General features: G+C 45.5%; 1 protein-coding gene across 3 annotated transcripts in view; it reads right to left on the bottom strand.

Moving 5' to 3' along the window:
• The window catches only part of LOC143960560 (uncharacterized), a 91210-nt gene that overhangs the window by 48106 nt on the left and 18700 nt on the right, over positions 1-24404 (bottom strand). For 2 of the 3 annotated variants that reach the window (XM_077469279.1, XM_077469277.1), the window contains 3 exons: positions 6380-6554; positions 3638-3749; positions 3022-3161 (listed from right to left, as the gene is read on the bottom strand). In XM_077469279.1, coding sequence (XP_077325405.1) covers positions 3022-3161; positions 3638-3749; positions 6380-6554 — 427 coding nt within the window. The remainder of the gene's footprint in view (positions 1-3021; positions 3162-3637; positions 3750-6379; positions 6555-24404) is intronic. The other variant, XM_077469278.1, reaches the window with a different exon arrangement.

The raw sequence follows: 24404 nt of genomic DNA on the forward strand, positions 1-24404 counted from the left end.
CATCCCCCTGTAGTTCTCAGTACTACAGGGGTCATGCACTGATGCACCCCGATGCAGCCAATGGTCTTTATTATTGGCCCGAAGACCACAGCAGTGACACCCACAGCTTTTACCGCACAAATTTCTGGGACATGTAGTCCCTGCATCACCGTTGCTCTTTGTCCACCGCCATACCACAGGAATGAGAAGAATGGGACTGGAAGGTATCTAGAAATTGAAGATAAATAAATCTGGACAATAAATAAATTGTCCAGGGGTATGGGGCTCAAGGAAACAATTACACTGAATCTGGGAGTTCTGCTTTAAGATCTTCTTGTACTAAAAGTTCATCTACTTTGATGCAAATTTACAAAAAGCGGACCAAAGAGTGATTCCTAGATTGTTTTAAAATTCACAGTTGTCCTCCTTAAAAATGGTAAATCCAAATCTATGCACAGTAAGCCCTTGTACACACGGTCGGACATTCTGACCACAAAATCCGTCAGATTATTTCCGATGGATTTTGTCTGAAACTGGTGTTGCATACACACAGTCAGACAAAGTTGTTGGAAAATCCAATCGTTCAGAACGTGATGACGTTCGTTCGCTATGACGGGACTACGTTCAGGCTAGTAGCCAATAGCTTTGGTCTCGTAACTTGATCTGAGCATGCGTGGCACTTTGTCCAATTGGAATTCTCTACACACAATCGGACAAAGTCCAATGGGATCATGTTGTTGGAAAATTTTATATCCAGCTTTCAAACTTTGTTGGTCGGACATTCCGATGGAAAAAGTCCGATGGAGCCCACACACGGTCGGATTATCCGACAATACGGTCCGATCGGACATTTTCCGTTGGAATTTCCGACCGTGTGTACAAGGGCTAAGAGACATTTATCAATTTTGTTGCATAGCATTAAATATGCTTAAAGCCTTTCTGAACCCAAGAACAAAAATGTACTGTAATATATCTGTTTTTCAATCCTTACATGTAGTGGCTGCAATATTTTTGTTTCACAGGATTTTTTCCCTTTATTTTCACCTGGTGATCCTGCCAGTAACACTTCCTGTTGTAGGGTGACAGAGTTCACTCACTGTACTATATGGCAGAACAGTGTTGTCCCTCCAGACTGCTCTCCTGATTTGGCCTACAACTCTTTCCCTCTTTTCTCATCTCTATTACATAGAGAGGTGTCCTGGAAGTTAACTAAGCCCACGTACACATGGTCGGAGATTTTGCCAACCAAATCCGTCGGATTTTGCCCGTCAGATTTAGTCCGATGGATTGTGTCCGAAACTGTTGCATACACACGGTCGGGCCAAGTTGGCGAAAAATCCGATCTTTCAGAACGTGATGACGTAATTTTGTTACGATGGGACTACATTCAGGCTAGTAGCCAATAGCTTTGATGTAGGAATTTGATCTGAGCATGCGTGGCAATTGGTCCGATGAAAATGCTCTACACATGATCGGATTAGGTCTGTCCGGCCCAGTTGGTCGGGAAATATTTCCAACATGTTGGAAAATTGGGTCGGACGGAGATTCGGACGGACTCAGTCCGATGCATACCACACACAGTCGGATTATCTGACGACACGGTCCGATAAGACTCATTCCGACAGATTCTCCGACCGTGTGTACAAGGCCTCAGAAGGCTAAGATTGTTTAACATTTCAGGCAAGTGCACAGGTTCCGACTCATTCATAAATTCCTCCCTCTTCTGGTGAAAAGTTGCACTGCAAGAAAAAGAAAACCTGCCCCTGACCACGTCCTAAAGCCTTGTATACACGATCAGATTTTTGGCCAACAAAGCGTCAGACTATTGTCCGAAGGGCGTGTGCCAGGAACTTGCCTTGCATACAAACGGTACACAATTGTCGGCCAACAAACATGAACGTAGCGGCGTACTATTAGGAATTTCAGCTCTTGAGCACCACCATTTGGGCACCTTCTGCTAATGTCGTTTTGGGTGAGCACTGATTCCGAGCATGCGTGTTTGTACTTTAAATTTTTGTGTGACGGCCTTGTGCACAGACGACAGGAAAATCTGAAAACAGACCGTTGCCCAACGAAAATTTACTAGCCTGCCATCCAACATTTATTGGCGGAAAGTTGCACAACAATTGTCTGATGGATTAAAAAATATTGGATAAAGGTTAGTTCCGAACGTTTAATGTTAATATAGTACCAACATCCCAAAGCCGAGATTGGAACCGATCCTCATGCCCTCTATTTTGGCGGTAGGGGGGAATGTGTACTATTTTGGGGGGTTGTTTCAGGCACTATTCACCTGTTGTGTGAGCTGTATAGCCACATATTTGCAAAAGCGTGTATTATGCAGCTGTTACCATTTGTAATATATTAATTTTGTTCTTTTTCTTTTTGTTATATACACTTAGAGTGAAATATATTCCTTCTTATTTAGAACAAATACTTTACGTCCTTTTCCTGAATAAGCCACATCAGCGAAACATGTCAAAAAATTTGGACAGCTTATTTTTATGTATTTGATTGCAGAAGTTCTTGTTTGCCAATGATAGGTTGTGTGTATAGACTTATGACAATAGGAAACACTGTAATCTTTACTTTTTATTAACTTTTTCTTATAAATAAATTAAGTCTTTTATGTAATAGTAGTGTTAACTTTATTAGTGTGTACCTTTAAAAGTCCCATATCTCCAAGCTTTTCTCTAATTGTCTGATGGAACGTACTAACGGTCGGATTTTAGGCCAACAGTCTGTTATCACACAATTCTCTGATCGTGTTTATGAGGCTTTACTGTGTGTCTGTATGGATTGAAAATCTGTCTCATCTTCTGTGCTAAGACTCAGACCTATGTACATAAGTCTCAGTTTTGCTAGAATCAGAACTCTCAAATACACAGAAAAACTGTTGCCATACTGAGCAGGAAAAATGGACACCTTGGAAAGCATTTACCCCCAGCATGGCCCTGTTCTCATGAATTGCTTTACCGAGACAACCTTTCACCATTTCACCCAATCATGCAAATTTAGCCTACGCTTCAAAGCTTCACTTACCAGATATTCCAGGGTGCGGCCAATGTCCAGTATTGATTTCACTCCAGCAGATATCACAGCTACTGGTGTTCTACCGAGCTCAGTCAAGTCTGCACTGACATCCATGGCTGAAACAATTAGGAGATTACATTGATGCTGAACTATGGGGAAAAAAACAGCTTTTACCACATTCAAAAATACACTGTATTTTTAAATATAGCTACTACAAATACACGTGCCTTCATTTTAGCTTCCTATAAATGCCTGGTTGCCACTTGTTTAAAAATGTTGACATTCTGATATTAATATCTATAAAGATAAGCGAAATAAAAGTTTTTCATTTTGTTTCCCTTCTTCCTTAACGCCTCATTGCCAGACTGCATTTTTTTGCAGCTCATAAAGGTAAAAAAAAAAATGAAACTTGTGATGTTACTGTGAACAGAAATGATTGAGAAAACTAAACAACAAAAATGGCAATATGCTGCAAAATTAAACAGAAAAAAAATAATGGCTTCTTGAGGAATGTTCTCTATCCAAGTTCGTGATATAAAGTGAAGCAAACACTTTTCGTGTCATAAGGTGTGTGTCATAAGATCTCTTTTGGTATCTATAACATGAATATGAACAAAGTATTTACTGTTCTCTCCATCACGGTGTACTCCTCCTATTCCACCGGTCACAAACACGGAGATCCCTGCGTGGTGGGCTGCGATCATCGTCCCAGACACAGTGCTCCCACCTGAGAGACCCTGATAAAATAAATTATGGAAATAAATTTTCTTTTTAGAATATACGTTTATAAATCTTATAAAAAAAGAGAACAAGTATACCAAAAAACTGTTTACTTATGTGCTCCTTCAAAGGTCATAATACCATTGTTTTTATTTCAGCTAACATAATCTTTCTATATGAAATCTATCTATATAATGGATTGCCATTTAGCAACTGAAATTAGAATTGAGAAATTAGAAATCAGACTTTGAGTTGAAATGCTTGCTTTCTAATGCCGCGTACACACGGGCGGACTGTATGGCGTACTTAGTCCGTCGAAACACATTTCAGCGGACAGTCCGCTCGTGTGTGGGCTTCAGCGGACTTTTTCAGCGTGCAGTCTGGCGTACTAAGTATTTCGGATTTTTCGAAATTCTGTCCGTCGTACTTTGGTTTCAGCGGACAATCCGCTCGTCAGTAGGCTAGTTCGACGGACTAAGAATGGCGCATGCCCAGAAAGGATTTACACGGCGGAAGGGTGCTTTGCTGTGTATTGGACTTCCTATTTCTAGTCCCGTCGTACGTGCTGTACACGTCATCGCGCAAGCTTTCGACGGACTGTTTGTGCATCCGTGTGTGGTCAAGTCCGTTCAGTCAAAAGTATGACGGATTGTCCGTCGGATTGTATGACGGACTAAGTACGCCATACAGTCCGCTCGTGTGTACGCGGCATAAGATAATGTCTGGGGGGGAGACGAGGCAGGACACTTGCCTAGATCTAACATCTTCAATTGCCTTTCAGTGTATTAAACTAAAATGACCGCTGCTCCACAGCAGTTGTGATTTCAAAGTTTTCTTGTGCACTGCCCATACATGAAATCAGGTTCTGCAACAAAACTATGCTAGACTTCATCATTGCCATGTAAATAAGGAGGTGAAGTCATGACTCCCTCTGACACCAGTTGACATCGGGTATATTGGTGCCAGCTGCAACAGAAGAAGTGGCAGAGGGAGTGCTGGAGAAGACGTTACAAAGTGGTTCTGGGATGGTTTTTCACAGATGCTGTCCCTTTGTCTTAAATGTCAGCAAAGATATTATACTCTCTATACTGAGAAATGCCTGCACTACCATATAATATGCAAAGAAATAAAAATAAATGACAAGCTTTACTAGGGCTCAAGTATATGGGTGCATTTGCCCACATAGCATGAACACACTTCATAATTTGGTGCCTGGGATGTCCCGGTGCTGCGTACAGTAAACATGAATGGGTGAATGTGGCTGTAAGCAGTTATGCGCCTCTGCTTTTGAGAATGCACACTACCTATGTTCAGGACATTACGTCTGTGTGCATGAACCACTTTACACATGTAGCAGTGTGTAGAGCCACATTCACCCATTCATGTCTATGTATGGCTGTGACATCCTGGTCGCCAAAATACCCAGGAAGCCTTAAAAGTAAGATATACAATGAGAGGAGCACTACAATGACAATGTAGGAAGTGCACATGAGCGATTTAAATACAAATAAATGCATCTAAACCTACCAGTACACCAAATAAATCATTAGTGTGAATCCTCTGCTGGTTTGACTGGTAATTTCAAATAGAGGAATCTGATATATACAAACATCCAATATCAAAGAAGCAGAAAGGCAGCAATAGTAAAATCATATGCTGCTGATGATCATACTGTATATAACTGTAGCCATGTACTGGGCTACAGTAATATGGAGACGGAGACATTGCCTTTTATTCTTCCCTCCCTCTGCTGAGATACTGATGTTATACTGCACCATTCTCCTCCGGACAGCAGGGGGGAGCTAAAACCAAACAAGCCTATAGACTTTTATGCATAGTGCTGAGAATCCTGGGAGTTGTAGTTTGAGACGGCAGACGCTACAGATCCCAATATGCATTGTGCAGTAGAAAGAGTGAAGGGATAATTTTTATTAAACTGCCTGGGAAAGTTTTTCCTCTTGGCACCAAGGGAGTTAGAGAGCACCTTTGTCTGGATATTCACCTGCCAGTGGGAGACCAGACAAGGAAAATCCAAGGCTACAGGGAGACTGCACTCACCCTCTGCTTTCCACCGCTGATTGCCAAAGGCTTCTCGGGAGAGACCGGGAGGCCCCCCTTCCTTTTACAGCAAGAGCTCACCGCAGCATCTCAGGGACTGGTGAGAGGGCTATTCGCCCATTGCTTATACTGCTAACAGAGACTGAGCCACTGAGAGCAGGACACCAAGTGTACCCAATCCATACGTACCCATACTGCACTCTATATTGCACTTATTCCAAACCTAGACTGCACCTATACCAACCCAACACCGCATTATATCAAACCTTTACAGTATCTGAACCACATCTACCATGAACCTGTGCCGAAACTATGCTGTACCTATACTGCATGCAGGTTAACTGGGGCTGTCATTAAGTGCACCAATGTTATTAAGGCGATAGTAAACAGCATAGTAAGCAGCATAGTAAGCAGCATAGTAAGCAGCATTAAGAAAAAAAAAAACCAAAACATTGATCAAGTTCATCTGTTTTATATACAGTATAAAACAAAAAAATATGAACAAACTGTACAATCCCAAAACAAAAAAGCAGAATTTGTTAAGCTTCCTATACATATGACTTCATGTGTGACTTTGCAGCTGGATTACCTGGCTGAGGACGAATGGCAGGTCTTTCCTTGACACTTTCACGCAACCTTTGGTGGTCGCCAGGAACTTCAATTCTTCTTCCTGGAGCCCAATATGAACTTTACCGTCTATGATACCCACTGTTGCTGGAACTGATCCATTTGACCGAACAATTTCTTCCACTTCATTTGCCATTCTGTAAGTTGCATGGTAGAAGGAGAGGGTGCATGAAACTAGGCATTCTGAATAGTGAGTTTAAAAATAATCTTAGATTTTTTTACAACCATCACCGTTTTGTTCTATGAATTTGCATCCAGCAATACTAAACAATTAGGATTTAATTGTAAAAATTTGCTGAACAAATGTATCAGTATTTGTAGAAAAGTCGCATATATACCCATATATATATATGAATGTGTGTTTTTACAGGAGGATGATGTACATTATATATTTTGTGATATCATAATGAGATATGGGCATGGCTTACAAGGCTTCTTTTTTCTTGTTTCTTAAAAGCTGTTTGGTGTCTTCAATTGTCAGGTGATAACTAAGTTAGTTACCTCTTTGTTTGTAGAGAACCATATCAGACGTTGTGTCCCCACCTGGTCATGGGTCTTTGGCAAGCTAATTTCGGAACTGGTTATTCTACGATCAAAGAGGGTTGCTTGCGTAACAACCATAAACATGGTAGACAGGGGGGCACTGGAGATTCTTGAGCATGGTAGCCAAAGAGGCTTCAGGTGCAGCCAATCAGAATTTGAGGCCACTTCTGAACCAATGAAAGTAGTAAATTGTTGTGATTGGTGGGGATGGGTAGAGAAAGAACATAAAATCAAAACTCCCATTGGATTTTACTCTCTGTGTGGCTCCCTGAAAGCATGGTAATGTAAGGTCTGTCTGTGTATTGTATTTCCACGACTGTTGTCCTTTCTTTGTGTGTAACTTGTGTGTAACTTTCTTTGTGTGTAACTTAAATTATCTTTGTCAATTGGCAAAACTGTATTTGTATCATCTACGTTATATTTGGTAATATCTGATTATTCTGTTTCTTTTCTGTATAAATGGATTAAATCTTTGTATTTTAGCCCCATTTTCATTCTTATATAGACATGGTTGATTCTTATATAGACAAGGTTGTAATCACTTATGGTATATATCGTTAAGCATATAAGTGAGGTAGGTAGAAATTGCCATTCCCCATTCCCTCTGTTCTTAGCTGCATAAGAGGAGATGAGGAGAAGCAGCAGAACACTGACCATCCCAGTGAATAGCTTCAGCGGGGGTGTCAGGAAGATCCTCCTCACGGACGTCCGAGCGGCGAAAGTCGCAGAAGATCTCTTGCCCAGTTCCAGGAGCGTTACCGCGATCGGCGGTGCGCGTGTGCGCGCGCGGCCGTTTGACGCAAATTGGCGCCAATATCGCTATTTAAACTGGATCCATGCCTCACTGCCTTGCTGCCTGATCAACAGCGTTCCTGTGCGTCCTGGTGATCCGTATCTGAATCTGAACCTGAACCTGTACCTGTATCTGTACCTGTACCCTGATCCGTATCGAACCCGGCTTGTTCCCGACTCTGCTGTTTGCTGCCTGCCCCCCGACTTTGGCTTGTACCCGACTACTCTTCTGGATTCCGTTTCTGTACCTGATCCGCCCGCCTGTGCCTGACCTGGACTGTTACACCATCCGTCAACTGTAAGTTGCTTGCTGTTGTACTACAGGACACCTCCCAGTCCTCCGCAATATCTGGCTGTACTCCTTCTGCGTTTGTAGCCTTCTACCTCTGGCCGCAGACTACTGGACTCTTCCGCTTCCGCTTATCCATTGCACCTGCATCCGTTGTTGGACTACAATACCCCTCCGTTGTTTGTCACTTCCTGCAATCACTTGTATGCCGTTGCTGGACTACAGGAACCCTTCTGCTGTCTGCTGGAACTTATCTCACCTTTGCCTGCATTCAGACACCGGACTACAATACACCTCCTCCTTCAACGGTCTTCTGCCTCTACCACCTGCTATCCAGTCAGGCACTTGTGCCCCTCTGTGCTCCTGAGCCCCTGTCACCACTACCAGGGTCTCTCGAGTCAGAGGTCTACGAGAGGCCACTCCCTGCACTCCGGGCTCTGCTTAAAGGTACGTGACAGTATCAGGCAGCCATGTCTGAGCCCACGCAGGGAGATTCGGCCATGGATGATTTATGCCGTCATCTTGCTGGACTTACCCAGGCTGTTAAATCTCTACAAGAAGGCTATTCTCGATTGGAAGAGCGTGTCCAGGTCTTATCTACCACAGGCCCTACCGTGTCGGGAACTTCTTCTGCGCCATCAGTGGTTATGTTACCCCCTGAACCCAAGGTCCCAACTCCGGAGAGGTTTTCGGGAAATCGCAGCAAGTATAGAGCTTTTCGCAATGCCTGTGAATTGTTTTTTGCACTTCAACCCAGAACTTTCTCTCTAGAATCCACTAAGGTGGGTTTTGTTATCTCCCTTCTACTGGGTGAGCCCCAGGCTTGGGCCCACCGCCTTTTGGAGCAAAAGGAAGCCTGCCTTAATAACCTGAATACATTTTTTCAAGCCATGGGTTTGCTCTATGAGGATCCTCAACAGGCGGCCACAGCGGAAGCAGCTTTATATTCTCTTCAGCAAGGCCGCAGAGCGGCAGAGGACTATGCGTCTGAATTTCGGCGCTGGAGTTCCGATACTACCTGGAACGATGCTGCTCTGCGATACCAGTTTCGCATGGGACTCTCTGAACCTCTAAAGGATGAATTGGCCCGGGTGGGTGTTCCAGCAACTCTTGCAGCCCTTATCAACCTCTCCATCCAGATAGACAGACGCTTGAGAGAACGGAGAACAGAACGCACTGCCGGGCCGTCCCGACCAGTCTGGATGTTACCCCGTGTACCTAATCCCCCTGCACATCCTGCTGCTGACACGCCTGAACCCATGCAACTGGGCTTACTTAGACCAACGCTCACCACCGAGGAACGACAACGCCGGCAGCTCAAAAATCTGTGTCTTTACTGTGGAGAACCCGGACATTACGTGAGATCCTGTCCTGCCAAATTCCGTAAGCATTCTTCTGTATCTTCTCCTGTTTTACCTGCTGTGCCTAGTAATGCTACTCACCTGGCTGTTCCCGTCTCTCTTCAGCTACCCGGAGGGAACATTCAAGTCCCCGCAATAGTTGATTCTGGAGCGTGCAGTGGATTTATGGACTTATCGTTTGCCCAAAAGTTCCAAGTGCCCTTACGGCCCAGGGCGAAAGGGTTGTCTGTACACCTTGCCGATGGGTCAGCTATCAAATCAGGACCAGTGACACAAGAGACATGTCCTTTGACTGCTACTATTTCCGGTAACCATCAGGAACAACTCTGCCTGGACATTATTGAATCTCCCCTTTTCCCTATCATACTGGGTATGCCCTGGCTTCGGGCACACAACCCGCAAATAGACTGGTCCACCGGAAACATTTTCTTTTTCTCCCCCTATTGTCGTCAACACTGCTTTCAAGAATCAACTAAGGTTTCACCCCATTTAATGTGTATGGAGACCGATGTTGAGACTCGCCAGCACGTTCCTGAGACCTACCATGACTTCCTGGACGTGTTCAGCAAGAAAGGGGCAGAAACACTTCCCCCTCATAGACCCTACGATTGCCCAATTGAGATCCTTCCCGGAGCCGAAATCCCTTTCGGGAGAATATTTCCCTTAACAGAAGTGGAATTGGAGACTCTCAGGACTTACATTGATGACAATCTGAAAAAGGGGTTCATACGTCCTTCTACGTCCCCAGCTGGGGCAGGAATCTTTTTTGTAGAAAAGAAGGACCATTCTCTCCGCCCTTGTGTTGACTACCGGGACTTAAATAAAGTTACAGTCAAGAACCGGTACCCACTGCCTTTGGTACCCGAATTATTCCAGCGCCTTGGATCAGCTAGTATCTTCACAAAATTGGATCTTCGCGGAGCCTATAATTTGGTCCGTATCCGAAGCGGGGACGAATGGAAGACTGCCTTCCGCACCCGCTTCGGACATTTTGAATATCTCGTAATGCCCTTTGGGCTATGCAACGCTCCTGCGACTTTCCAGCATTTTGTGAATGATATCTTTAGAGATTTTCTCGACCTGTTTGTTTTAGTATATCTGGACGACATCTTAATTTTCTCCCCCTCTCTGCCAGCTCACAGGGAACACGTTAAGAAGGTTCTCACTCGGCTTCGCCAACACGGCTTGTACGCAAAACCTGAGAAGTGCGAGTTTGAACGTCGCAGCATTCAGTTTTTGGGGCTGATTATTTCGGTGGATGGAATCAAGATGGATCCGCAAAAAGTTTCGGCCATCCTGGACTGGCCAGCCCCTACTGATAAAAGAGGAATTCAACGCTTTGTTGGGTTTGCGAATTTTTATCGAAAATTCATCAAGGGATTTTCTACAATCATCGCTCCAATCACCAGATTAACGAGACAAGGTATCAAGTTCCGGTGGACTCCGGAGGCACAGGCCGCATTTTCTTCCCTTAAAGAACAGTTTGTGTCAGCATCTGTCCTGAAGCATCCTAATTCTGCGCTACCCTACATCCTTGAGGTGGATGCATCCGAAGTTGCAGTGGGAGCAGTCCTTTCTCAGAGACAGGGCCCAAAGGCTTTATTGCACCCAGTGGCGTTTTTCTCACGTAAATTGTCTGAAGCGGAAAAGAATTATGATGTCGGGGACAGGGAGTTACTCGCTATCAAAGCCGCACTTGAGGAATGGCGCTATCTCCTGGAGGGAGCAGCCCATCCCATTCTGGTATACACTGACCACAAGAACTTAGAGTATTTAAAGACTGCTAAGAGGCTGAAGCCGCGTCAGGCCAGATGGGCACTGTTCTTTACAAGATTTTCCTTCCACATAACCTATAGGCCCGGATCAAAGAACACCAAACCCGACGCGCTATCCCGGATGTTCAGCGAACCCGAAGTTCTTCAACCCACAGACACCATCCTTGCGCCCGGAAATTTCCTTATGCTCCAGGAAGATCTTCTATCCCAACTTAAGCAGGCTTCATCTTCAGCTCCACATCCCTCAAACACCACCTTACTCTCTAGCAATAACTTGTTATGGCATGAAAACAAGATCTACGTGCCCCAACAACTACGGGTTGCTGTTCTCAAGTCTTGCCACGACCACAAATTGGCCGGTCATTTTGGGGTACACAAGACCGCCGAACTTCTCCAACGCACCTTCTGGTGGCCTCAGCTGCTAAGAGACTGTAAACTTTATGTTGAATCTTGCATTACCTGTACCCAGAACAAGAGTAGCAAGACCAAAGCCTGGGGGTTGCTGAAACCACTCCCCATCCCGGAAAGGCCTTGGAAAATGATTTCCATAGACTTTATTGTAGAATTACCTCCGTCAGAAGGCTTCACCACTATCCTTGTGGTGGTCGACAGATTGTCCAAAATGGCTCACTTTCTGCCCATGAAGGGTACACCTTCTGCCCCTGAGACCGCAAGGATCTTCATTAAGGAGATTGTAAGACTCCACGGTATACCTGCGAACATTGTTTCCGACCGAGGGGTACAATTTACATCAAAATTTTGGAGAGCTTTATGTAAGTCCTTGAAAATTGATCTTTCATTCTCGTCTGCCTATCATCCCCAGACCAACGGCCAGACCGAACGAACGAACCAGACCCTTGAGCAATATTTGCGGTGTTATTCTTCTTTTTCGCAAGATGATTGGGTATCCCTTTTACCACTTGCCGAGTTTTCCTACAATAACTCTGTTCATTCTGCAACTAATCAATCTCCCTTCTTTGCGAACTATGGTTTTCACCCTCAGTTCCTATCAGCCAATATCCCAGAATGCACGGTTCCAGCAGTTCAAGAAACTTTGGACTTTTTCTGCACCAATAACAAGTTGCTTCAAGAAACGATGGCAAGAACTCAAGAACGCAACAAAGCAGTTTTTGACAGAAAGAGGAGAGGGGAGCTCGACCTAAAACCCGGAGATTTGGTTTGGTTATCTACTCTGAATCTAAAATTAACATGCCCATCTAGAAAACTGGGCCCAAAATTTGTGGGTCCTTTCCCAATTTCCAGGAAAATTAACAATGTGGCTTATGAGCTGAAATTACCAGAATCGCTGCGTATTCACCCGGTGTTTCATGTGTCCCTCTTAAGACCTTCAATCCAAGATCCCTTCACCGATCGGAACGTGGGCCCTCCTGAACCTGTGCTTATTAATGGTGAAGAGGAGTTTGAAGTAGAAGCAATTTTGGATTGCAGAAAGAGACGCAACCAGGTACAGTATCTGGTGAAGTGGAAGGGGTATGGTCCAGAAGAGAACTCCTGGGAACCAGAGACTGGCATCCACGCCAAGAGGTTGGTTCTGGCATTTAAAAGATCTCACCCAGGTAAGATGTCCCAGTTGGGCATCCGGAGGCTGCCCATTGGGGGGGGCAATGTCAGGAAGATCCTCCTCACGGACGTCCGAGCGGCGAAAGTCGCAGAAGATCTCTTGCCCAGTTCCAGGAGCGTTACCGCGATCGGCGGTGCGCGCGTGCACGTGCGCGCGTGCGCGGGAGCGCGCACGCGGGTGCGCGCGCGGCCGTTTGATGCAAATTGGCGCCAATAGCGCTATTTAAACTGGATCCATGCCTCACTGCCTTGCTGCCTGATCAACAGCGTTCCTGTGCGTCCTGGTGATCCGTATCTGAATCTGAACCTGAACCTGTACCTGTATCTGTACCTGTACCCTGATCCGTATCGAACCCGGCTTGTTCCCGACTCTGCTGTTTGCTGCCTGCCCCCCGACTTTGGCTTGTACCCGACTACTCTTCTGGATTCCGTTTCTGTACCTGATCCGCCCGCCTGTGCCTGACCTGGACTGTTACACCATCCGTCAACTGTAAGTTGCTTGCTGTTGTACTACAGGACACCTCCCAGTCCTCCGCAATATCTGGCTGTACTCCTTCTGCGTTTGTAGCCTTCTACCTCTGGCCGCAGACTACTGGACTCTTCCGCTTCCGCTTATCCATTGCACCTGCATCCGTTGTTGGATTTGTTTACAATACCCCTCCGTTGTTTGTCACTTCCTGCAATCACTTGTATGCCGTTGCTGGACTACAGGAACCCTTCTGCTGTCTGCTGGAACTTATCTCACCTTTGCCTGCATTCAGACACCGGACTACAATACACCTCCTCCTTCAATGGTCTTCTGCCTCTACCACCTGCTATCCAGTCAGGCACTTGTGCCCCTCTGTGCTCCTGAGCCCCTGTCACCACTACCAGGGTCTCTCGAGTCAGAGGTCTACGAGAGGCCACTCCCTGCACTCCGGGCTCTGCTTAAAGGTACGTGACAGGGGGCTATGTCAGGACAAGTCTGATCATTGGAGGAGAGCAGGCTGAGTTCCCAGGACAGCTAGAAAACTGACCACCGTGAGATCACCTGCTTAGTGTGGTCAGTTTTTAATAGGAAAGCAGAGGGACTGTCAGGAACACCAGGGATTTCACACAAAGGAAGCAATACAACGAGAACAGAATACTTTTTCATACAAGGTACAGCAGGCACATATCAGGAATATGAAGTGTTTGAGTTTTGAGCTTTATTACATTGTGTGACCAATTCCAAAAACGAACGAGCGAATGCTGGGTAATCCACACAGAACAGATGCACATTGAGTTTCCCACATGCACAATTTACTGTGTTCTGTCTCTTAGGCCCCTTTCACGCGGCTTGTTGGATCAGGTCCGCCTGTCAGTCTATCCATTCACCCCTATGGAGCAGTGGATGTCAGCGGACACATGTCCGCTGACATCCGCCGCTATCTGATCTGATCCTGTTCGCCAAATCCAGATGGATGGTGATCCTATTTACCATCTTATTTACCGTCTGGTGGGTCGGATTGGATGGGATCAGATAAAAACGGACAGGCGGTCCGTTTTCATCCGATCTCCCCATAGAGGAGAGCGGGGCTCTGAGAGGCAAGTCTCAGCACAGCGAGCGGAAATGGACCTGTCATCCACCTGCTCAGCAGAGCAAGGGGAGGCCGTCAAAATGGATCTGCCCCATGTGAAAGGGGCCTTAAGTACAGAAAATTCCTGCCGATCTGACAGAAATCCAGTGAGCTGCTAACTTCCCGATTGAGCAGAAAAGCAGATGAGAATGGTGGCTTTCTTGGCTTAAAATTCAAAACAACTTTGTCAGCCCTGTCTGCAGGGCCATCTTTAATATTGATTGGACCCTGGGCAAACATTATCTTGGGGCCCCCCCATTCAATTTCATTCTCCACCTGCTCTGAGACATACAATAAATAACAGCTAGACTTAGTTTACTATATCGATCAGGCAGCAGTTGCGATTGTTTGCCAGCGGTTACAGCATATAATTACTGCTTACTGACTGGCTACTAGAGGTTACAGCACACATTTTGGCTCATTGATTAGTTGCTAGAGGTTACAGCAAATTATTTCTGCCTGTTAATTGGTTGCTAGAGATTACTGTACAATATTACTGCTCACTGATTGGTTGCTAGAGGTTACAGCACATCATCTCCTCAATGCACGGGTGCATGATATACATATGCCGCCTTTATTTACATATCAATGCCATCAGCCACAGCTATTTACTTATGAATGCCACCACTATTTACATATGAATGTCTATTATTTACATGTAAACATATGGTATGCAAGTGAGTCATCTTTACACAACAATAAGGCAGGGCTGGGCAGTATTAGTACCAGCACTTCACACTGAGATATTAGGACACAGCACAGGACTAAAACTTCAAAGGACAAGGGAATTTAAACTAGGATAGTTGGCAAGTATGAGGCAGCTGATTTTGGGCCCCACAACAATGACAGGGCACAGGGCAGCTGCCCCTTTTGCCCTGCCTTAAAAACGGCCCTGCCTGTCTGCATTCTTCCCTGCTAAACTATAGATCATCCTCACCTTCTCATTGACAACATATAAAAGAAGGTGTTCTGTAGTCTGTGAGAACGGAACTAGGCAGGGCTGATAGCACTGCGTGGGATTTCTGTACAGTGGAGGCAGAGTATACAGGAAGTTAGGTGCTCACTGGATTTCTGGCAAATCCACAAGCGTGTTTCTGAAGTTCCAACTCCTGTAATATAATATAACATGGGGAAATGTGCATGTATTGCAGGGATGTTCTTAAAATGTTTTTGTTCACAATCAATTTAAAGTGCAGCTGTCTTTAAAAGAAGAAAAATACATCAACAAATACAAATACTGTGGTCCCTATGTACAATTGATTATTCAAATCTGTTTCAGCTCCAGCTAAGTTGTGTGTATGGCATGGGAAAGCTCAAAACTCTTTTTGATTGTTCCAATAAATCATCTCCTTATAGTGGCATTAGTCATGAGACTTATAAAACAATATATACAGTAAAACCTTGGTTTGAGAGTAACTTGGTTTGGAGAGCTTTTGCAAGACAAGCAACATTTTTTTAAATACATTTTGACTTGATATACAAGCGATCTATTGATATACAAGTAGTGTCACATTACAACTGAGTATAAAAGGGAAGAGAGGCTCCTCCAAGTGTAGCAATATGGTTACAGGCACATCTAAATATGCAGCCATCCAGGGTAAAGCTGTCCATATAGACCATCCTCCTCACCGCCATCGACACTGTCCCTTCCACGCTGCATTCCACAAGAGGTTCAATCGATCTACTTGCATGGTAGTCTTCCCAATCACAATTGCAGACTGACAACGTTGAGAGCCAGCAGTGTGGGGGATGGCCTGTATGGACAGCGTTACCCCGGATGCTTGCATACTTAGATGTGCCTCTTTTAATCATCAACATGGGAGTTGCTAAATGTTGTACCTTCATTAAATGTAACCATATTGCTACACTTAGAGGCACCTCTCTTCTCTATTATACTCTGTAGCTTTTGCTGGATTTTGCTTCTAATCCCCTTGTGGAGGCTGCCATTTGTGGATGGACATTTTATGGTTACTGTTACGTACAGCGTAGTAGAGTCTGACTTGTAGGAGGAGACCTCTCTTACAACAACCATGGCTTAGGAGCCACTGGAGTGGGAACAGTAGACTCGAGAGTACAGTGTGGTAGGTGTGCCTGTGAGTATTATGGTGTAGGCACATATGGATGGGTGAGCCACCACGTAGGTCCGGAATGCAGGTGTCAGCTGAGGCAGATGCAGGTCAGCGACCTGGAAGCTGGCAGGTACAGACTGCAGCAGGGTGAGAAAAGCCGGGTCAAACACAGGTAATCAGTGGAGCAGATCAGTAGGCTGGGGCAGAGTGAGACAAGCCAGGTCAAACACAGGTAGTCAGGCAGATAGGGCTGTAAGCTGAGTCAGATGAACAGGTAGAGGTCGGCAACAGAAGATCAACAGGAGGTCCTTATAGCAGGGTCAAGGCAACCTAGAGGTCAGAGTTTTTAGATATCAGGTAAGTCAACGGAGCCGGGTCAATACAGGTGATCAGAACTCACTAGCTGCAGATCAAAGAGCACTGCACTTGTGCAGCTGCTGTCCTTTTAAAGGCCCATTGGCACCAAGCATGGTCTAATGCGCACGCACACTCACCCAACGCATGCCCTCGCACCTGCGCTCACACTCCGCTGTCCGGTTTGTTGTACTGCCACTCGTGTGCGCATGTGCGCAAGCACGTACCTCTGTCTTGCCACAGCAGGTCCCTGACATTGCCCCCTCCAAAAGGGCAGCCTCTGGATGCCTAACTGGGCTTTCTTCTCTGGATGGGCAAGGAAAAAAGCACGGATCAATCTCCTTGCATGAATGTTACATTTAGGCTCCCAGGAATTATCTTCGGGCCATACCCTTTCCACTTAATTAGGAACTGTACTTGATTTTGCCATCTCCTACAATCGGATGGCCTCTACCTCGTACTCCTCACTTCCATCAACCAGAACAGGTTCTGGTGGTCTGGATCCTCTGTCAGGTACTGCAGGCTTTAACAATGATACATGAAAGACAAGATGAACTCTTAATGAATTAGGTAAGGATAGTTCATACGATACCTTGTTAATTCTTTTCTTCACTGGAAATGGTCCTATGCACTTGGGTGCCAATTTTCTTGAAGGACATGCCAGCCTATGTTTAGTCGTGGAGAGCCATACCTTGTTGACCAACTGCAGATTTAATTCACCTCTTCTCTTCCTATCAAAAGCCCTCTTGCTGTCTGCTTGGGCCTTGGTCACTGCTTCCTGCAACATCCGGTTATTGTGGCCGAGGAACTCCACCATGTCCTGGACTGATGGAACTGAAGTTTATGTTAGAAAGTTTGATAAAAATGAATAGAAGAGAAGAGAAGAAGAGGGACTGCCACATAGCAGAATGACTGGCATTGTATGCAAGTTCTGCCAGGGGCAGTAAGGACACCCAATTAACCTGGACAAAGGTTGTCAAACATCTGATATATTGCTCGAGGGTCTGATTAAGTCCTCTCAGTCTGCCCATTAGTTTGGGGGTGATAGGCTGAGGATAAAGCCAATTCAATTTTCAGGGTTTCACACAAGATCCTCTAGAAGCATGAAGTGAATTGTACACCTCAATCTGACACAATATTTGCAGGGACTCCATGTAATCTGACAATTTCCATAACAAATACTTGGGCAGTATGCATGCCAGACAGGGTACCTTTTAGTGACAGGAAGTGGGCCATTTTGGACAGTCGGTCTACAACTACAAAAATTGCAGTACATCCTTCAGAACATGGAAGTTCTACTATAAAATCCATGGAGACCATCCTGAACGGTCTATCGGGAACAGGCAAAGGTTTCAACAGTCCCAAGGCCTGATTTCTTGCTGTTTTATTCTGAGTGCAGACAGGACGTTTACATACTTCTTACAGAACTCCTCCAGGTCAGGCCACCAGAATGTGCATCGTACCAGCTCAAGGGTCTTATGGACACCGAAGTGACCTGCCAGTGGATGATCGTGAAGAAGTCTCAATACCCCAATAGATGTCAGGGTGACCCCGGAAGGGTTAGAAATGTTCATGAAAGCTTCCTTGAGATGGGAGAGAAGATCCGTTTGTAGAAGCAGAAAGTTGTTGCCTGCAGGCAAGATAGTATCTGGAACAGATAGATCCTTGGGGTTATCGTACATTCGAGATAAGGCGTCCAGTTTAACATTCTTTGATCCAGTGGTATGAAAGCAATGAAAAGAACAGAGCCCATCGAGCTTGACATGGTTTTAAACATCTGACAGATTATAGGTATTCAAGATTCTTGTGGTCAGTGTATATTAGTACTGGGTGGATGGCACCTTCCAACAAGTATCTCCACTCCTCTAATGCTACCTTGATGGCAAGTAATTCCTGATCTCCAAAATCATAGTTCTTTTCCACAGGGGAAAGTTTTTGTGAGAAAAAGGCTGCAGAATGCATTAAGTCTTTAATGCCTTGCCGTTGAGAAATAACCGCCCCTACTGCTATTTTGGATGCATTCACTTCAAGGATGTAGGTGTCAGTACTAGAATCCCTTTAGGACCCAGCACAACTCACCTGACACAGCCTGTGTCTGGGAAACAACAGTGATTGGCCTGCTCACGTTTAAATCACCTGTATCAGCATTCAGTCAGCGCTCGTGTTAGAGTTCACTCGTGTTTGATCCAGCTGATATTTGCTCTGTGACTTTCGTGTTTGACCCGGCTTGTTTGACCCTCCGTACTTGCTTCTGATTCTGTACCGTTTGGATTCTGATCTACCTGTGTATGACCCAGCTTGCCTAGACTACGCTTTGCCTGATTCTACTAGTACCCTCATCTGCAGCAGTGAACCACAAGGTCCAGCAATCATCTATCCTCATCTACAGCAGTGAACTACAAGGTCCAGCAATCATCTATCCTCACCTACAGCAGTGAACTACAAGGTCCAGCAATCATCTACCTTCGTCTGCAGCGGTGTACTACAAGTCTCAGCTGACCTGCTCTGCTTAGACCTGCTCATGGTATGTGCTTTGAACTCTTTGTATAATCAGCACACCTGAACTGTTACTTGTTATCTGCACCTAGCCTGACATTAACACGAGCCAATACATAAAGGGAAACCTATCATGAATCCTGAACAGGCTCAGTTGTTTGCACAAGAACTTTGCTGTTTATCACATCAAGTTCAGGAAATGGCCACAGAGCTCACCAAGGTGCAATCTCCTTCTACTACCACCATTACTAAAACTCCATCTGAACCTAAAATTCCTTTGCCCGACCGGTTTTCTGGTGACCGTAAAGCGTTTTGCAACTTTAAAAACAGCTGCAAATTATATTTCAAGTTGAGGCCATCCTCGTCTGGCCATGAAACTCAGAGGGTTCAAATCATTATCTCTCTGCTACAGGGTGACCCCCAGGCTTGGGCCTTTAACCTGGAACCTAACCATCCAGCCTTACTAACAGTAGATGCCTTCTTTGAAGCCCTTGGGTTGCTATATGATGATCCAGATCGTGCTGCTACTGCAGAATCGACCCTGCGTAACTTAAAACAAGGAACTACCACAGCTGAAATGTATTGCTCAGAGTTTCGCAGGTGGGCCCCGGAATCTGGCTGGAATGATGCAGCTCTCCGCAGCCAGTTTAGAATTGGCCTTTCAGATGCGATTAAAGACGCTCTGGTCAACTTCTCCTACCCAGCCTCACTGGAGGAGGCTATGTGTCTAGCTATTAGAATTGACCGCCGCCAGCGAGAGAGGAGGCGAGAACAAACAATGGCTGTAGCAAACTGTATACCTTCCTTACCACCTGATTATTCCATCTCCAGTGCCAAATCTGAGGAAGAACCTATGCAGTTAGGCTCCACCCGGTTATCTGCCCAGGAACACAAACGCAGGCATAATATGGGACTCTGCTTATACTGTGGCCTCAAGGGTCATATGCTCCGTTCGTGCCCTACACGTCCGGGAAACGCCAGGACCTAGGTGATTGCGGGGAGGTCACCTTAGGTCTACTCTCATCTCCCCAGGGGGACAATCGTATACTTTTACCCGCTGTCATTCACTTTGGGACAGGGGCTCATGAACTGCTGGCCTTGGTGGATTCTGGAGCAGCTGAGAATTTTATTGATAAAACTCTGATCACCTCTTTGTCCCTGGAAACTCATGCTCTAGATTGTCCAGTCCGCCTGATCTCTGTGGATAATCGGCCTCTCTCACAAGACCTGGTGCTCAAATCCACCAACCCTTTCCAGTTACAAGTAGGGGCTTTGCATTGGGAGAAGATTTCTTGTCTTGTCATTGACTCTCCATCCACTCCTTTGATCCTAGGCCTTCCTTGGCTTCAGAAGCACAATCCTGTAATTGACTGGCCAACAAGAGATATTCTGGCTTGGTCCAATCAGTGTAAAAAGAGCTGCATCCAACACCTTGTTCGACTTGATACCTGTCAAGTGGGAATAGAACAGATTCCACTTTGTTATAAGGACTTTCGGGATGTGTTTTCTAAAGGAATTGCTGACACTTTACCTCCTCATCGCAGTTATGATTGTCCCATTGACCTCTTGCCTGACACTACACCTCCTCGAGGGAGAGTCTTTCCACTGTCTGAACCAGAGAATCTTGCTTTGCAAGAATACATCCAGGAAAACCTAGCTAAGGGTTTCATCCGTCCCTCCACTTCTCCCGCAGGAGCAGGATGCTTCTTTGTCCCGAAGAAGGATGGAGGACTGCGACTTTGTGTTGATTACAGAGGTCTAAATAAAATAACCATTCCCAATCGGTATCCTCTCCCTCTCATCACAGAGTTGTTCTCTCAAATCCAGGGAGCCAAAATCTTCTCCAAACTGGATTTAAGGGGAGCCTATAATCTGGTGCGAATCCGTGCAGGCGATGAATGGAAGACGGCCTTTAACACAAAGGATGGTCATTACGAATGTCTTGTCATGCCTTTCGGCCTCAGGAATGCACCAGCCGTCTTTCAGAACTTCATGAATGACATTTTCCGTGACATGATGGGTCGCTTCATGCTTGTTTATTTAGACGATATTTTGATTTACTCTCCCAATCTTGAAACACATCAGAAGCATGTCTGCTCGGTATTAGCCCGACTAAAGACTCACTCCCTTTTTGTAAAGCCTGAAAAATGTATTTTCCATGTTAAACAAGTACCTTTCCTGGGCTACCTAATTTCTGACACAGGCCTCACCATGGACCCAGCCAAAGTTCAAGCCATTCTAGACTGGGCACCACCTTCAGACCTGAAGGCAGTTCAACGCTTCCTGGGCTTTGCAAATTTCTATCGAAAATTCATTAAGAACTTTGCCACCATTGCACATCCCATCACCTCTCTCACCAGGAAGACTCCTAGTACATTTAAATGGACTACTGAAGCCCAGGCAGCCTTCACCCAGTTAAAGAAAGCCTTTACCTCTGCACCAATTCTACGCCATCCTGTTCCTGAGCTACCTTTTATTGTAGAGGTAGATGCATCTGAAGTAGGAGTGGGGGCGCTTTTGTCACAAAAAGATCCTGTAAGCGCTGCCATCCACCCTTGTGCCTTCTTGTCCCGTAAATATTCCCCAGCAGAACGCAATTACGATATAGGCAACAGAGAACTTTTAGCCATAAAGCTAGCTTTAGAGGAGTGGAGACATTGGCTGGAGGGAGCTCGCTATCCATTCATAGTTCTGACTGACCACAAAAACCTTGAATATATCCGTTCTGCTAAAAGACTGAACTCGCGTCAAGCCAGGTGGTCATTGTTCTTCTCCAGATTTGACTTTACAATTTCTTATTTACCAGGTCCAAAAAACATTAAGGCCGATGCCTTGTCTCGTAGTTTTTTATCAGAGTCTCCTCCTCCGCTTCCTCCTCAACCCATTATCTCTGAGGATAGGATTTTGGCTTTTACCCAGACTGACATCTCTGAGGCCTTGTTACCAGCACAGGCTGAAGCCCCTCCCTCCACTCCCCCTGGTATGCTCTTTGTGCCCCTGGCTCTTCGTTTGCAGGTATTGCAACAAGTACATGCATCAAAACCCGCAGCACATCCAGGGTTTAGACAAACTTTTGAGATTGTCTCTCGCAACCTCTGGTGGCCATCGCTTAGGCAGGATGTGTTAGCCTTCGTCCAGGCCTGTGAAGTTTGCGCCAGAAGCAAGAGCAGTACCTCTAAGCCCCCCGGTCTCCTTCGTCCTCTACCAATACCTACCTGTCCCTGGACCCATTTATCTATGGACTTTATCACAGACTTGCCTCTGTCCCAGGGATGTTCCACGATCTGGGTGGTGGTAGACAGGTTCAGTAAGATGGCCCACTTTGTTCCGCTTCCGAAGCTTCCATCTGCTAAAGAACTGGCATCTTTATTCATTAAGCACATTTTCAGGCTCCATGGGGCACCAGTTAACATTGTCTCTGACCGTGGCTCTCAGTTCATAGCCCAGTTTTGGAAGGCCCTTTGCTCTCAGCTGGGGATTAAATTATCATATTCTTCAGCATATCATCCTGAGACTAATGGCCAAACAGAAAGGACTAATCAGACTCTAGAGAAGATGGTACGTTGTCTGATGGCCAAAGATGAGATGGAGTGGGTCAACATCCTTCCATGGGCAGAGTTTGCCTTTAATAATTGTGCCAGCACATCTACAGGGACCTCTCCTTTCTTTTGTGTTTACGGGTTGCATCCTCGTGTGTGCTCCTTTGATCTTCCGCCCTCTGATGTTCCAGATGCCAACACCACTATTGAACATTTCTCCAAAATCTGGTCCGATGTAAATCATGCTATTTCCCGCTCTGTGCAGGCTTTTAAGAAAACTGCTGACAAGAAGCGCTTAAAGGCTCCAGAATATAAAGTTGGTGACAAAGTGTGGTTATCATCTCGGAATCTGTCCCTGCATGTTCCATCTAAAAAACTTGGCCCAAAATTCATCGGGCCTTATGAAATCTCGGAGATTGTTAATCCTGTGTCCTACAGATTAAAACTTCCCCCATCCATGCGCATTCCAAATGTCTTTCATGTTTCATTGTTGAAACCTGTTCATTCCAGCCTCCTAGTAAATGAACCAGAACCTGTGGATATGTTGGACAGTCAAGAATATGAAGTGGCATTTATTCTTGATTCCAGACGAGTGCGCAATTCCTTACAATATCTTGTTCATTGGAAAGGGTTCGGTCCAGAGGATCGATCTTGGGTACCAGCTCGTGATCTTCATGCTGACCGACTTAAGAAGAAGTTCCATCTCCGTTATCCAAGTAAGCCTGGGGGTGCAGGAGCAACCCCTCGAGAAAGGGGGGGTACTGTCAGTACTAGAATCCCTTTAGGACCCAGCACAACTCACCTGACACAGCCTGTGTCTGGGAAACAACAGTGATTGGCCTGCTCACGTTTAAATCACCTGTATCAGCATTCAGTCAGCGCTCGTGTTAGAGTTCACTCGTGTTTGATCCAGCTGATATTTGCTCTGTGACTTTCGTGTTTGACCCGGCTTGTTTGACCCTCCGTACTTGCTTCTGATTCTGTACCGTTTGGATTCTGATCTACCTGTGTATGACCCAGCTTGCCTAGACTACGCTTTGCCTGATTCTACTAGTACCCTCATCTGCAGCAGTGAACCACAAGGTCCAGCAATCATCTATCCTCATCTACAGCAGTGAACTACAAGGTCCAGCAATCATCTATCCTCACCTACAGCAGTGAACTACAAGGTCCAGCAATCATCTACCTTCGTCTGCAGCGGTGTACTACAAGTCTCAGCTGACCTGCTCTGCTTAGACCTGCTCATGGTATGTGCTTTGAACTCTTTGTATAATCAGCACACCTGAACTGTTACTTGTTATCTGCACCTAGCCTGACAGTAGGGCAGTGATGGGTCAGGATGACTGAGAATCGGGGCTGAGGTAAAAGTGTCTTGAAGGCTTCTTGGGCTTCTGAACTCCAGCGGAATCGCAAGTTCTGGGAGATGAGAGTAATGGGAGAGATTATGGTAGAGAACCCTTTAATAAACTTTCTTTAAAAATTTGCAATGCCTACAAAACGTTGCACTCCCTTTTTGTCCATAGGCACAAGCCAATCTAATATGGCAGGCACCTTGTGGGGATCCATCTTGATTCCAGTGGTAGCAATCAT

Source organism: Lithobates pipiens, unplaced genomic scaffold (assembly GCF_037356315.1).
Source record: "Lithobates pipiens isolate NorthernLeopardFrog02 unplaced genomic scaffold, aLitPip1_a1.2 Scaffold_8, whole genome shotgun sequence".
In the NCBI taxonomy this organism is placed as follows: Eukaryota; Metazoa; Chordata; class Amphibia; order Anura; family Ranidae; genus Lithobates; species Lithobates pipiens.